The sequence below is a fragment of the Dipodomys ordii genome, unplaced genomic scaffold, assembly GCF_000151885.1.
Source record: "Dipodomys ordii isolate 6190 unplaced genomic scaffold, Dord_2.0 Scaffold207, whole genome shotgun sequence".
NCBI classification, from domain to species: domain Eukaryota; kingdom Metazoa; phylum Chordata; class Mammalia; order Rodentia; family Heteromyidae; genus Dipodomys; species Dipodomys ordii.
The window spans coordinates 861955-874696 of record NW_012267423.1 but is presented as its reverse complement, the minus strand read 5'-3'; the positions used below and the strand labels follow the sequence as shown (position 1 = coordinate 874696).

General features: G+C 38.1%; 1 protein-coding gene across 1 annotated transcript in view; it reads right to left on the bottom strand.

Moving 5' to 3' along the window:
* Magi2 (membrane associated guanylate kinase, WW and PDZ domain containing 2) overlaps positions 1-12742 on the bottom strand; it is a gene marked incomplete at its 3' end in the record, with an annotated part of 913285 nt that overhangs the window by 57681 nt on the left and 842862 nt on the right. The window contains exon 19 of the mRNA XM_013035261.1: positions 373-558. Coding sequence (XP_012890715.1) covers positions 373-558 — 186 coding nt within the window. The remainder of the gene's footprint in view (positions 1-372; positions 559-12742) is intronic.

The following is a 12742-nucleotide window of genomic DNA, read 5'->3' as shown; positions in this document are numbered from 1 at the left end:
GGTGTTTTTTTTTCTTTTCATTGTTCAGGCTTGCAACACTATCTTTTCTGTCTATCGAACTCTGGGTTAATGAACATCATTAAAAAAAATGACACTGAGGGTCTTCCTCTACCGAAGGATCAGAAAAGCCCCTGTCTTAGGATTCACACTATTTAGCCTGTAACTCCACAGACCTTGATTTCTGAATGAAATTGGTGGTGAGGAAACAGAATGTGGGATACAACTGAGTGTGAGGTTGTGCAAAAGTGGAAATTATGGTCAATCTCTGACAGCAGCTGAGAGGACTCCAGGACCCTGGAAGCAGGCTGAGGAGACCCCAGCGAGCATGCCCATGTCCTGACTCCCTTGGCAAGGCTGCCCTGCGGTACTCACCCTCCTGAGGAATGATGCGAAGGGTGACACTAAGGCCTGCATCCTTGATGAGCTTCACGATGTCAGCGTGAGGCATGTTGATGATGGACTGGCCATTCACTGCTAAGATCCGGTCTCCCACTTTCAGTTTTGCACAGCGATCTGCAGGACTCCCATCAATGATGCGTCCAATTTTATGGGGCACAGCTAAAAAGACCCCAACAGAAATAAGTATGAGGGACATCATCAATACATGCTCTATCTTTCAGTCTCAGTCCCAAAGAAACACTACAATGTCAGAATTCCTTCTTTTGTCATTGTATTTGCCTTTTGTAATCACGATCATTTCTAGTAAATGTAGTCCTGTGCATACTAATGAGACCAGACTTTATAGTTCAAGTCCTTTGCAGTGACAGGCCAATTCTAAACACATAGACCAGATGTTCTCAAACTTTGTGTGCATCCTAATTACACCTGGTTTAAAATGACAGTTATGGCTGGGTGCTGGTGGCTTATACCTGTACTCTTAGCTGCTCAGGAGGCTGGGATCTGAGGATTACTGTTCAAAGTCAGCCTGGGCAGAAGAGTTGTGAGACTCTTCAGTTAACCACCAAACAGCTGGAGTGGAGCTGTGGTGCAAGTGACAGACAGCTAGTCTTGAGTAACAGCTCAGGGACAGTGTCTAGGTCTTGAATTCAAGGACTGGTACACATGTGTATGTACGCATGTAAGTGCACATGCACATGTGCATGTACACGCACACACACAGACACACGACACACAAAGACAACAACAAGACAGCTACCTAGGCCTCTGAATCCAAATCTGACTGGCCAAGGACCATGTGAATCCCAATATCTGGGAAAGAGCTGAGGACCATGGGTTTCTAACAAGCTCCCCAGGAGCATCCAATACATTTCAGTGAGTGAGACACACAGAGATACCACTAAAGAGCTGGTATTCTACAGATAATAATACAGATTCAGAAAGATACCAGGAATACCAGCAGTTGATTTCTATCCCTTCTGTTTTTCTCAGGGAGAAAATAGAGAAAGAAATGTGTATTAACTCGGGCAGTAGCCACCTGGTAAAGAAGTTATATCTAATTTCCTACTATCTGCTATTTAGTTTTAAATTTTAACTGGCTCTTTCTGTTTTATGTTACTATGTGGCCTGGAGAATTTGAGGCCACACACACAAATCTATAAAGACATACTTTTAAGTGGTATGAGAAAGAGAAATAAAAAATGCTATCAGTTGAACAATGATCCTCCTATGACTGTGAGATGCTGTGCAACCCATAAGTTAATAAAGATAAAGAAAGGCTTCAGAACCGATGGGACATGATACATTCGTGTATGCGTAGGAAGGGCCAGATCCAAGAGAATGGAGATTTTCCTAGTAGATTGACTTGCATTCAGTGTAAATGGTTGAATGGGGTTGGGTATCAAAAGTAATTGGTGTCTTTAGGAGTTCCTTTCAGGAGTTTATGATGTGGAAAACTGTTGTCTTTCGATTCTCTATTGAAAACAGCTCCAGACAGGAAATCAGCTGTCAGTGACTCTGCTTACTGTATGGAATTGGATATTGATTTCATCTTCAGCAATGGACAGGGACACTATCCACCCTTCTACATGCTCAAAGGATGTCTACTCATTGAAGTCAGTGAAGGCAGAACACCAGCTAATCACCATGATAAGGAAGGACAATTAGCAAGTTAATGAACCAGTACTTTGTTTACTCTTCTATTGTGAAAGGTTATAGATAACATATGAAAATATTGGCCAAGCCTGGTTCCCTGAAGTGAAGCTCATTCTGTTGGAAGCTCAAACTCATTTTTATTTACCACAAGCACTAATGGGTTTAATTTAGAATGCCTTACATAGAGCATACTAATGATCATCTTAGAGTATTAGAATGGTATGTTTCTTGGGTAGAAATAGAGTACGAACAATGAGTGTCTTTAAAAAATAATGTAGGTATGCAAAGTGTTAAGTTTTCAAGCATAGGGTAAAGTTTCTCTACTGCTTTTGCTCCTGTTTGTGTTCCAAAGTGTCTTAATGGTCCACAAATGATTTGTTTCCCTTGTCTACAATGTGTATACTATTCCCCATCTTGTGATCTTGGGAAAGTTATCTAATTTCTCTAAGTTTGGTTTTCAACAGTAAAATTGGGATAGTAATATTAAATGAACTATCATACACAATCATGGCATGAGCATAATCACTACAACAGCGCATAGTACAGAAGAACTGATCTGTAAGCACCCACTGTCGTTCTGTTTATTGATATTCTCTTCTAAGTATCTCTTATATCACAACTGATATGTGTGTGCTTGGTTGTTTTTCATGTGGAACAATCTTGTAATAATTTGAAACAGAAGGAACACTTCCTTTATGATGACAGAGAGCACACATTATCTCCTAAGTATCACACAGGAAAACACCTTGTTTAAAAGATAGAGCTGTTTAGGGATTAGATGCTGGATGAGGTGGAGGGTCTAGATTTCAGTTATTTCCAACAAAATATATTACAGGTTTTTGTGGAAAATCATCAGTTTTTAAGTAAGATTTTTTTTTCTGGTCCTGGGTTTTTGGACTCAGGGCCTGCACACTGTCTCTGCTTTTTTACTAAAGGCTAGAACTCTACTACTCCAGCTCCACTTCTGGCTTTGGGGCAGTTAACTAGAGATAAGAGTCTCATGGACTTTCCAGCCAGGGTTGGCTTCAAACCTTGATCCTCAGATCTCAGTCTCCTGAGTAGTTAAGATTACAAGCATGAAACTCTAACACTTGACCATGAAGTAAGAATTTATTATTCAAAGGAAAATCAAGGAAGTAGTGTTGTGGCTCAAGTGGTAGAGCACTTGCCTTGAGCTGAGGAGCTTAGGGACAACACCCAGAGTTCAAGTACCACGACTGAACCCCCTTCCCCCCAAAAAAAGGGAAAATCAAAAGTATAGATCATTTGATTATCTATTTCCTTATTTACTGAAATTGATAATAATTTTAATTTTTTGAAAGTTATTAGTAATTTCTGCTATCTCTTATGAGTACTTTTTGGAAACAAGCACTGTGATAAGTGATTTATATGCCATATAAATATAAATATATCATATATATTAGATATATAAATCTATAATGCATATTTATATATAGTATATAAATATAATTATATACACATATGTTTATATACACATAATTATATTTATTTTTAAGTATAAGTATAATATAATTTTTAACAAATTATACAAGGTACCTGATATTATTACACATTTGTGGTACACAGATGGTAAATATATATATATATATATATATATATATATATATTAGCTAGTAATTTGCTCAGCATCACATAAGGCAAACATGACTTAAAACCCCAGTAACTGTGATAGCAGATGATAGATCTCTTTCTCTTGGTGAGCATTGTATACTGCCTCTCTCGACTTCACTGTCTCTGACCTCTAACCTATTCCTCAATTTGTGCACACCTGCTGCTTTTATTTGGGACTCCAGCTTGCCTCTAAGCCAGCAAGCACAAGCAATTCAGGAGTGGTTCTGATCCAGAGAAGGGCAGAAGCTAGGAACTGAGCTTGAAGTGGGTTCTTTGATGCAGCTGTCTTCTGACAGGTGAAGTGTGGGGAGAGAAGAGAGCAGAGGAAAATTGGATATTCTTCAGATCCTGTTTAGTTCGAACTTCACATCCTAGCACCATTTCTTTGCTTGAAGTAATTTCTTTGGGTATTAGAAACTGACATTTGAAATGAAATTCAAAAATATATTTCAAAACAGAGACAAATGGTGTTTGGATGGTTTGCTGTCATGATTTATTCATGCCTCTGCTCCTTTTCATTACCATGGGTCTTCTGGAATGTACCGGGCATAAAATCCCAGATATTTTGAAATACCAGAACACACATACACACACAACACACAATTTTGTATGCTAAGTAATAATACTTGTATTTGTTAATTTCCAGACACTGTACTAGACACTTTAGCTATGAAAATATTAATTCACTGCTAAGAAAAACATGTGTCAAACCCAGTATCCAAACCCTTGCCCATAGTTTCAAACACTAGGATAATTTTCTTTTTCTTCTTTTTTTGTTTAAATAATTTTTTCTCTTTTTATGTGGTTCTTTTATGTGGTACCAAGGATTAGAACCCAGAGCTTCGTGCATGTTAGACACTAAGCCACCTTCCCAGTCCCAATTTTCTTCTTCTTTTAAATTTACTTTTTATTTTTCTTCTTTTTCTTTTAATATATGAGAGGCTGGAAGAAATTTGAATCATGAGGGGGAAAGGTCTGACTGGTGAGACTGTTCAAAAAGTACTCTTGAAATTTTAAGATGCAAGCTTCACTGTAAATGGGATTTTCTAGTTTCAAGGCCATTTTAATTTGTTTATTCTTTCAGTAATTATAATGGAAACCAAAATAAAAGACCAAAACCACACAAAAGTATTCAAAAGTAACCACATGGACCTACTGGGTGGCTTGCATAAAATATGGATGAACATACAATTTAGCATACAATTTAGAAGTATATATCTGAATTGATCCTGTGTGGATTATAATGTGATGGTGGGATGTCCTGTTCTGGTCTGGTCTATTTGGAGTTCTAAAAGCTTCTTGTATCTGAATAGGCCTATCTTTTTGCATGTTTGGGAAGTTCTCTGCTAGGATCCTGTTAAACAAATTTCCTAGACCATTAACTTCTGTCTCTAGGTGCTTCTCTACACCCATTATCCTCAGATTAGGCCTTCTGATTGTGTCTTCCAAGTGTTGGATAGATCTATTTCTTGGATTTGTCTTGGATAGTTGTATGTTTTCTCTATAAAATCTAGGCTGTCTTCAATCCCCAAGATTCAATCTTCTGCATGGTCTAACCTACTGTCAAGACTTTCTACTTTGTTTTTTATTTCTTTTCCTTCTAATTGGTCTGCTTTGATGGCTTCAAATTCTTTGTTGGAGCTTTGTTTTAGATCTTGGATGAACTTCTTTACTTCCTTAATTTGGTGTTTGGTGTTTATTCTTAAATCACTTAGTTGATTGGTTATGGTTTCCTTGGACTCCCATTCCTTCTGTTGGGTTCCATTCAGCATTCCCTTTGTGGTTTCCCTGAATTCTTTCAGCTGTCTGTTTATGGATTGCATGAATGCCTCTATTGATCTTTGTCTATTCTCATCCCACTCTCGAAATTCCTATATTAATCTTTGATTAGCTTCCTCATGTTCATGCAATTCCTGGTCTAATTTGTGGAGGGGAAGGGCAAAAACAAATCGTTTAAATAGGGATCCAGGTGGACCCATTGAAACAATGAGATGTACAAGTTGTTATGTTGAAAGGTAAACTACAACTTTGGCTGCACGGGTGGGGGGAGGGTGGGTGGGAGATGGGAAGGGATGGGAAGGGGAAAAAAAGAAGGAAGCAACAATGCTTGATAAGAAATGCAAAATGTACTCATTATCTTGCCCATGTAATTGTAACCCCTCTGTACAGTATTTTCACAATTAAAAAAAAAGTATATGTTTGAGCCGGGTGCCAGTGCCTCACACCTGTAATTGTAGCTACTCAGGAGGCTGAGATCTGAGGATCACAGTTCAAAGCCAGAATGGGCAGGAAACTCTGTGACACTCTTATCTCCAAGTAACCACCAGAAAACCAGAAGGGTGTTGTGGCTCAAGTGGTACAGCATTCATCTTGAGCTGAAGAACAGAGGGACAGTGCCCAGATTCAGAGTTCAAGAGCCACAACCAACAGAAAAAAAAATGTATATGTTCAGTAACTGGAGGTACCTGCCATAGTTTCATTACAACTGTTTTCTATTGACATGGACTTTAATCAAAACAGTAATTGCAACTCTTGGCAGCCTCAGTTTTTTCTTTACCAGCATCTCCCCAACATATGTAAGTACATTCAATGTTGATGTCCAGCAAAGCTTTGGTGAGGGGTGTGTGCTCACAGTGGATTCTATCTGGGAACAAGACACAGTTCCATTTAGTCAGTGATGAGGTCTCCAGAGCTTATGACCCAGTGCTTTCTGTGCAATGCTAATGGAATTATAGAGCAAAGAAGAGGCCCTGACCTTGGTTTCTATTATTGGGATGAACAGTCCTCATTAATTCCCCAAGAATTGATGACTAAGGTAACTGCCTGAGCACAGTCCATTTAGACGCATGCCTTGCAGACATTGTCTGCCAGGAGGCACCATAAATCAAGTCATTGGATCTGTCTTCTTGACACTGTGTGCTTAGGATACACAGATATTTGGGAAAAGTTACAATATGTCATTTGACTTTGGTCATACTGACATTTGGGAAGGAGACAATATGTTACAATGAGCAATTTTAATTGAAGATCGCAAATGATGGAGAAGTAAACCCATCTTTTCTATTTCATGATTCATTCCTAGGTGAAGTGCTACATTTTGATTGCAATATGTTTTATACTTTTTTATAAAAGAACAAATCCTTTGGCATTGTCCAACATACCATACTTATTTTAATAGGAATATTTGGAGATAGTAAGTGGGACTGGATAATCTCTAAAGTCAGAGGTAAAGACAGGGATTCTTGGGGTCTCCATCTCATCACCACAAAAAATAACAGTTCTCCCTTTTTGGCTGTTGGGTTCTCTTCCAGGACCTATGTATAGATTACTTACATTCCCTTCGTCATGCTCAAAGTGGCCCTCTTCAGCCAATGAACTCATATTGAATTTACTCTCTGTTATTCTCCATAAAGAAGACAGGCTGGTTACTTTGGAGGATTTCTCTTGCTTTCCTAATGAGTTCTTCTCAACATCCTGAGGGAAGTGATTATTAGATTCCTCTCCTGTTCTACTTTCCTATTATTTCCTTGTTTATGTGTATTTTGTTTCAGAGAAAGAAAAGCTTAAGACTTATGTCTATTTTTAATTATCTCCTTATTAACTGATCCCACTAAGTGGGCTTGTATATGGAGAACACTCTCTAGTGAAAGTGGATTTTGCATCCGTCATGTCAAACTCCTGAGCATGATGAAGATCAAGACTTCAAAGGTAATCAATAGCATAAGCTCTCATTATTGCACAATCCGATTAACTTGTGAAGTTTAAATAATATTAGCTTAAAGAGTGGGGGAAGTAAGTTAGGGCTTAGAATTGGTGACAAAATGTGATAAAAATACTGTATAATGCTAGTTGCTCTCCTTTCAGTATCTGTTGAAAGTATTTGGTGCCTAGTTTGATAATAATGGGTTGGGGGCAGGAGGATAAATCTCTTGATGCATCAATCAATACATACCCACATAGCATGTTCTTTGTAACAGGTGAAATGAGGCCTCATGAAAAGGCACACCAAACAACCAGAATATTGATCCTCAGGAAACCCACAGTGTGGTTGGAGAGACCCGGGTTAAACATGTAAAAACATTTAAGTCACAAATGGAAAATACATGGTAAAAGTAACAAACAACAAGAGTAGAAATGAGGGGGTGAACTTCTGAGTCCATTTGTGAACTCTCAGAATGGGGAGGAAAGTAAAGGTAGTTCTGTCTATAAGTAAATGACAGTGTTAGCTTCCTCAGGGAAAAGGAATCTCATGATGGTAAAGACAGAATTCATTATATCCAGAGGGGGAGAAGCAAGGAGAGATGCTTCATAGGCTGGGTCATTCCTGCTTCTGTAAGCTTCTTGATATGACTGGTGCCTTTAGTCTGCTTCTCTCGATGGAGGCTGAATATGGTAATACTGGAGGATTATTACAAAGTGTTCCAAGCTTTTTAGTCAATGGAGATTTGGGGGCTGTCTTGCAGGTTGAACTCAGGGCCTAGCTGCACAGGGACATTACCATTGAAGCCAGGGTCCCACACCTTTTGCTTTAGTTATTTGGATGAAGTTTTGTGGTTTTTCCCTCCTACCCATGACACTCTTATAGGTGTACACTAGCACATGTCTAACATTATTATTTTGTTGAAATGGAGGTCTTACTATCTTTCTCCCCCAGCATGACCTTGAACCATGATCCTTTCAATATCTGTTTCTAAAGTAGTTGAAATTATGTGCATGAGCTACTTGGCCTAACATGATGAAGATCTGCTCTACTTCAGTCTTCAGAAACTTAAGTGTAGTTTTGATCTTATTTTTGATCTCTGCTTATTTTTAATATCTCCTTCCTAGAAGTCTGGACTTAATATATTCTGCTGTGATAAATCCACTCAGCTAGATGTCTTTCCTGAAGTGAGACACACCATCCTCTGAAAGAGTTTTGGTCACCAGAGGTAATGAAGATGTGGGGAAAACATGTGTTTTGTATTTTACAAATTCATATGTTGAAATTAAGAAAAAACAGCCTGCATAACTTGTTTTCTTTGGGAAGTCTGTGAAATTTAGCTTTCCAAAACTGAAAACGTCTTTCCTGAAATTCATAGCCAACCAACTTGCAAAGTCCCAAACTGAACAGCTGGTGTTTTAAGGACTGCATATTCAAAAAGTACACCTTCCCCATTCCCCACCCCAACACCCATGAGTCAGTTACTTATGGTTGAACAGTTTAGTTACCCTCCAGTTGGTAATAAGCAGATGGTCAGACAGGAGAATGGGAAGAGAGTCCATCACTCACAATTTGGGAACCCAACTGAATTTGTGTTTCCAAGGGTAAAAATGGATCATATAGGAAATATTAGCTATATGGCTAGAGATATATGGCAAACATTATCTATCTATCTATCTATCTATCTATCTATCTATCTATCTATCTATCTATCTATCTATCTATCTATCTTTCTATCTATTTAGCAAATTTCCCCCAGTTGGGGAAAAAATCTCTCCTAGCAAAGTGCTGTGAAATTGAGTTGGAAAAAAATTCCATTAGGAATTGTAATTAGGTGTGACATAACTGTTCTAAGTGCATAAAGCTAGGTTAAAATAGTTTCGCTGTTTGGAAAGATTTCATGGGTCTATAGACAAAGAGCTGGTTTCATGTGACCTGTGTAGTCACTCAGGTCCACACATTCAAGAGGGGCTGAAATTTGGTTTAATGATCTGCTGTCACCAGCAGGCCATTATTTGATGGTATTACAATTTGAATTCAGGACCACGCTTGCTAGACAGGTGCTCTACTACTTGAGTCATTCTACTTCACTTTTTTTGGGTGGGGGGAGAGATAGGGTCTTGCTTTTTTGCTTCGGCCATCCTGGATTGTGATCTTATTTATGCTTCTCTACATTACTAGGATGAAGAGCTCACCATCATCTCCCGCAATAGTACTTTCCTTGTAGCTAGGATGTTAGACACTGCACTCAGCCATTGGTGAAGGTTTTTTTATTTTTTGGCTTGGGCTGGCTTAGAACAGTGATTCCTTGATCTTGGTATCCCAAGTAAATAGATCATAGACTTGAGAGACTAAGGTTGGCTACCATGTTGATATTCTTAATACTTAAACAGTGACCCAATATTATTGTCTTGCAAGCACCTGAAAATTATGTAGTTGATCCTATGTAGATAAGTAGGTAGTGTATTTATTATGTCACTCTTGTTTTTAGTGTCTTCAATGAAATATGAAAATGAGAGTATGAGAACCAAGAAAAATCTCCAGAAAGGTAGGTGATAGGAAAGGAGGCAAACATTCTTTTCTTTTTTCTTTTTATTGGGTCAGTCAAGGGCTTACACTTAGGGCCTGGCCACTCCCTGAACTTCTTTTGCTCAAGGCTTGTGCTCTACCACTTGAATCACAGTGCTATTCCTGCCTTTTTCTGTTTATGTGATACCGAGGAATCAAACCCAGGGCTTTGCATGCTAGGCAAGCACTCTACCACTAAGCCACATTCCCAGCCCCATTATTTTCTTTTATAGTTGTATTTCTCATCTCACACCTATCACTAGAAAAGGCAGTTCAATTAGTTTCTGTTAAGTATATATTTTTTCCTTCTCATTCTCTTTATGATTTTATTTATTAATTTAATGTAATTTTATTGTAAGGGTGATGAACAGAGGGTAATGTTACAATTACATAAGTAAGGAAATGAGTACATTTTTTGTGGAATATTGTTACCCCTCCCTTGTTTTCTCTTACTTTCTTTCCCCTCCAACTTTCATTTATAACATAGTGTTACAGTGCTTGATAAGAAATGTACTCGTTATCTTGCCTATGTAATTGTAACTCTCTGTACAGTATTCTCACAATAAAAAAAATACTCCCAAGGAATTATACTGAGATTGAGAAACAAACACACAAATACCTTTGGCACAGAAAATGAGCAAAGGATAAATAACGTTATAATGTACTTATGGATAACAGTATGAATTACTTTTTCCAAATTTGTATTTTAGCAATTTGATAAAATCAAGAAGCACAAACAACAACAACAACAACAACATAGTGTCTTGTGAGTACCACTGTTGCACTGGTTCACCCTTTGTCCTTATCTCACTATTTTGTTATTCCCTTTCTCTTCCCCAAATCAGATAAATGTATATACAAGGCACAGGGCACCAAAATCAAAAACAGTGACAATAAGGGACAAAAGAAAGGGAAAAAAGTCGAAAGAAAAAAAAGAAATAACTTCACAGAGTACATTAAAAAGCAAAACCAAAAAACCAAACCAAAAAACATATCTTGGAGTTCATTTTGACTAGCATCTTTTTTTTTTTTTTGGTCGGTCATGGGGCTTGAACTCTGGGCCTGGGCACTGTCTTTCAGCAAAAGGCAAGCACTCTACCACTTGAGCCACAGTACCACTTCTGGTTTTCTGACTGGTTTATTGGAGATAAGAGTCTCATGGACTTTCCTGCCCTGCTGGCTTTGAACTGAGATCCTCAGCTCTCAGGCTCCTGAGTAGCTCAGATTATAGGTATGAGTCCCTGACACCTGGCCTTGACTAGCATCATTTTATATGGTCATATGTACATAGCTATTGAGCTATTGTGATCCTCTGCTAGAACTATCCTAGACATATACCAATTATGACAAATGAGGGAAATCATGGAAACCATGATTCTTTGGGTCTGGCTTACTTCACTTAATGAGTTTTTCTAGGTCTTTCCATTTTCTTATGAATAGGGTGATGTCATTCTTTCTGATAGAAGCATAGAAGCATAGAATTCCATTGTGTGTATATACCACATTTTCATCCATTTATCTACTGAGGGGCATCAGGGTTGGTTCCATATCTCAGCTATGGTAAATAATGCTGCAATGAACATAGTTGTGCAGGTAACTTTAGTGTGGCCTTGTTTGTGATCATTTGGGTAAATGCTCAGGAGAAGGACTGAAGGATCATAGGATAGTTCTATGTTTAGTCTTTTGAGGAATCTCCATACTGCTTTCCAGAGTGGTTGAACCAGTTTACATTCTCACCAAGAGTGTAGCAGCATTCCCTTTGGCCACACCCCCACCAGCATCTGTTATTATTTGTTTTCTTGATAATGACCACTCATAAAAGATTTAGTTTTAAATGATAGAATTTTGGCAGCTGGCAAGTCTTCATATTTTGGTTTGCCATAATTGTATAAGGAATATTCAGTATCTTAAGTATTTCCTATAATATTGAGAATCATGATTTGCCTCCAGTGTTCAAGAACTATGTAATGAGGCTGACTTTGTTTCACACAACATTTCTTATGAATGTATTTATTTCCTATTTTATTTCCAGATGGATGCTGGTCTTAAAGAGGTACTATATTACCTGAGAGAAGGAGAGCGCTCCAGAAGGAAGTTGAAATAGGTAAGAGGAATTTGACCCAACAGGTGAATATAAACTTAATCTGGAAATGGATGTGAGGGCAATCTGACTGCGCCATCTGTCAACCCACTGATCACCAGGGTTGACTTGGCTGATCTGGCTGGTTAAGCAGGTGTCCCCTTTCTCCCTCACCACTCCATGTGCATCCCTTCCAAAGCTGTGTGTTCAGACAAAGAGGATGACCATCCCCAATGGAGGAGGACTGGCCTTCGGTCAAAGGTATACAAGTGGCTGTGCTCCCCTTGCTAGAACCTCCATTCAAGCTCTCAAAGTATATTCTTCAGTACTCTTGATTTTAAGTGGCAGCACAGTGGTAGAATATAGGCTTAGCATCGACAAAGCCCTAGGTTCAATATGAAGTACCAATAAATAAATAAGAAATATATAAAAGTTGATACTTGAGTTTTGATATACTGATTGAATAGGCTTAACATTTTTCTTATTCCATTGTGAAAATTATTCTTAATATAATTCTTAATATCTGTCACTTGTTAAGTGATATAGAAAGCAAATATTCTTCTTTACCTTTCTTGAAGCAGACAAGATATGAAACATGCATATAAAATATATTTCAAGAAGCTCTAGTGTTCTTTTGATATGGCTTCTTCCCTTATCATCTAACAAATTGTCCAGACATTAGGGTACCAGACCAAGGAAACTTCTGAATA